Source organism: Tupaia chinensis, unplaced genomic scaffold (genome assembly GCF_000334495.1).
Source record: "Tupaia chinensis unplaced genomic scaffold, TupChi_1.0 Scaffold000116_1, whole genome shotgun sequence".
Classification (NCBI taxonomy): Eukaryota; Metazoa; Chordata; class Mammalia; order Scandentia; family Tupaiidae; genus Tupaia; species Tupaia belangeri.
The window spans coordinates 2154382-2156561 of record NW_006159580.1 but is presented as its reverse complement, the minus strand read 5'-3'; the positions used below and the strand labels follow the sequence as shown (position 1 = coordinate 2156561).

The 2180-nt window shown below is 63.9% G+C and overlaps 1 protein-coding gene across 1 annotated transcript in view; it reads right to left on the bottom strand.

Annotated features, from left to right (window-relative positions):
• GRM4 (glutamate metabotropic receptor 4) overlaps positions 1–2180 on the bottom strand; it is a 118195-nt gene that overhangs the window by 15441 nt on the left and 100574 nt on the right. The window contains exon 9 of the mRNA XM_006144245.1: positions 2093–2180. Within this exon, the coding sequence (XP_006144307.1) occupies positions 2093–2180 (88 nt within the window). The remainder of the gene's footprint in view (positions 1–2092) is intronic.

Sequence of the window (2180 nt, the reverse complement as noted above, 5' to 3'; positions counted from 1 at the left end):
ACACACACACACACCTGCACACACTCACTGACACACGCTCACTCGTGCATACCCACCTGCACACACTGACACACACACACACCTGCACACACTCACTGACACACGCTCACTCGTGCATACCCACCTGCACACACTGACACACACACACACCTGCACACACTCATGCACACCCACCTGCACACACTGACACACGCTCACTGACACACACACCGGCACACACTGACACCTACACTCACACATCTGCACACCTGGATGCACACACACTCTCAGGCACATGTACTCAGTCTACACCCCTGACACACTCGAGCTGCTTGGAACCCCTCAGCACACACACCGGCACATCCCCACCCCGCACGCATGCGCACACAGACATGCTGCCCATCGGCCGCTGAAAGCACACGCACGAAAGGCACACACACCCCTGTCCCCCGCCACAGCCGCCCCCCTTGAGCTGCACACACAGGCACGCCGCCAGGCCTGCAGCCGGCACTGGGCCATTGTGTAGCCCCGTCTGGGGTGGCCGCAGCCTCTAAGACGTCCGGGGGACTGAGTGGGCAGCGACTTCAGAGCTCGCGTCCTCCGCTCCTCCGATTCAGAGGCCTGAGGAGGAGGCCCCTGAGGAGGGCCGTGTCCCACTGTCCCATGCTACCTCCAGGGCAGAGTTGGGTCGTGCGGCCACACAGTGTGAGGAAGCCTACTGTGTGACTCGGGACAGTCCCTGCCCGTCTCTGGGCCTCCAAAGAGACCATCTGGAAGCTCCTTCCACAGTCAGTGCTGGTTATGTCCCCAGCCTGGCCTGGCCCCGAACTCCAGACTTGTGTGTTCAACCCTGGCCCTGACAGCTCACTTGCACCTCAGCGGGCATTGCCAACAGCACGTCCATAGCCCCTGCCTGCCGCCATGCCGGCTCCTGGGACGCCTTCCCCTCCCGGGTGCAGGGAAATGCCTTCCTTCCCAGCGACCACTCAGATGAAATCCTGGAGTCACCCTTGGCTCTCGCCTACGCCCCACCCCACGTGTCTCACCCCATCAGAAACCTGCCAGCCCCACCCCCAAACCCAGACTCCCTGCCTGCTCCGCACCCTCCTGTGGCCCGGGGCAGTGACCTCCAGCAGCCGCCAGGACCCGCCTGGTACGCCCTCCCAGGGCTCGGAATGCCACAGGGCGCTCTCCTCACCCGGGTAAAGGCCGGCATCCTTCCCACAGCCTCGGTCCTGCAGCGGCTGCCGGTCACCTCTCTGAGCTCGTCCCCACACCCCTCTGGCTTCCTCAGGCCCACCCTCCTTGCGGGGAATAAGCTGCTTCTACCCACACGCGCGGTTGATCATTATAACAACTGGGAGGCTGTCGGGAAGGGCGGGGAATAAGCTGCTTCTACCCACACGCGGTTGATCGTTTTAACACCTGGGAGGCTGCCGGGAAGGGATCCTGGCCCCAAGTTACTGATAAGGAACGGAAGCCAGAGAGGCCAGCTGGCTCGCCCAGGTCCCACAGGTGGACACGGGGCTCCGGCCAGGACCTGGGGTCGTTGGTCCACCATGATGCCACTGACTTCAGTGACCTGGGCACATCCCAGGTCCTCAGGCCACACCAGCGGGAGGCAGGGCCACCCCCTCGGCAGTCCAGCCCAGGACGGCCCTCCACCATCACCGAGGCTCCGAGGCTTCCTGGGCAGTGGGGGTCCCGGGATGGGGGATGGAGGAGAAACGGGGGGCCAACGAGAAGGAAGAGGGGGCTGAGCAGGGAGAGGAAGGGGGTCTAAGAAAGAATGAAGGATGAAAGAGGGGGAGTGTCCCAGGCCAACAGCAGGGAGGAAGGGACAGGGGTGGCGGGCAGGAAAGAAGGGAAGGGGGTGAGAGGGAGAGAGCCAAGCGAGGCATGGATGGAGAGAGAGGGAGAGGGAGAGGGGCGGGGTGGCGAGAAGACGGAGTCGGGGAGGGAAGACGGGAAGAACAGAGAAAGGAAGAGACAAAGAGGGAGCGGGGACGAAAACCCCAGCGCCCAGAGAGAACAGCTGCCCCGGAGACGGGGACATTTCCGGAGCCCCTCGGAAGGCTGCCCGCTCGCCGCCCGCGCCCCGGCCCGCGCTCACCTTGTCGGCCGACTGCGAGGTGCCGAAGAAGATGGGGATGAAGGCGAGCCAGACGATGCAGGTGGTGTACATGGGGAAGCCGATGGGC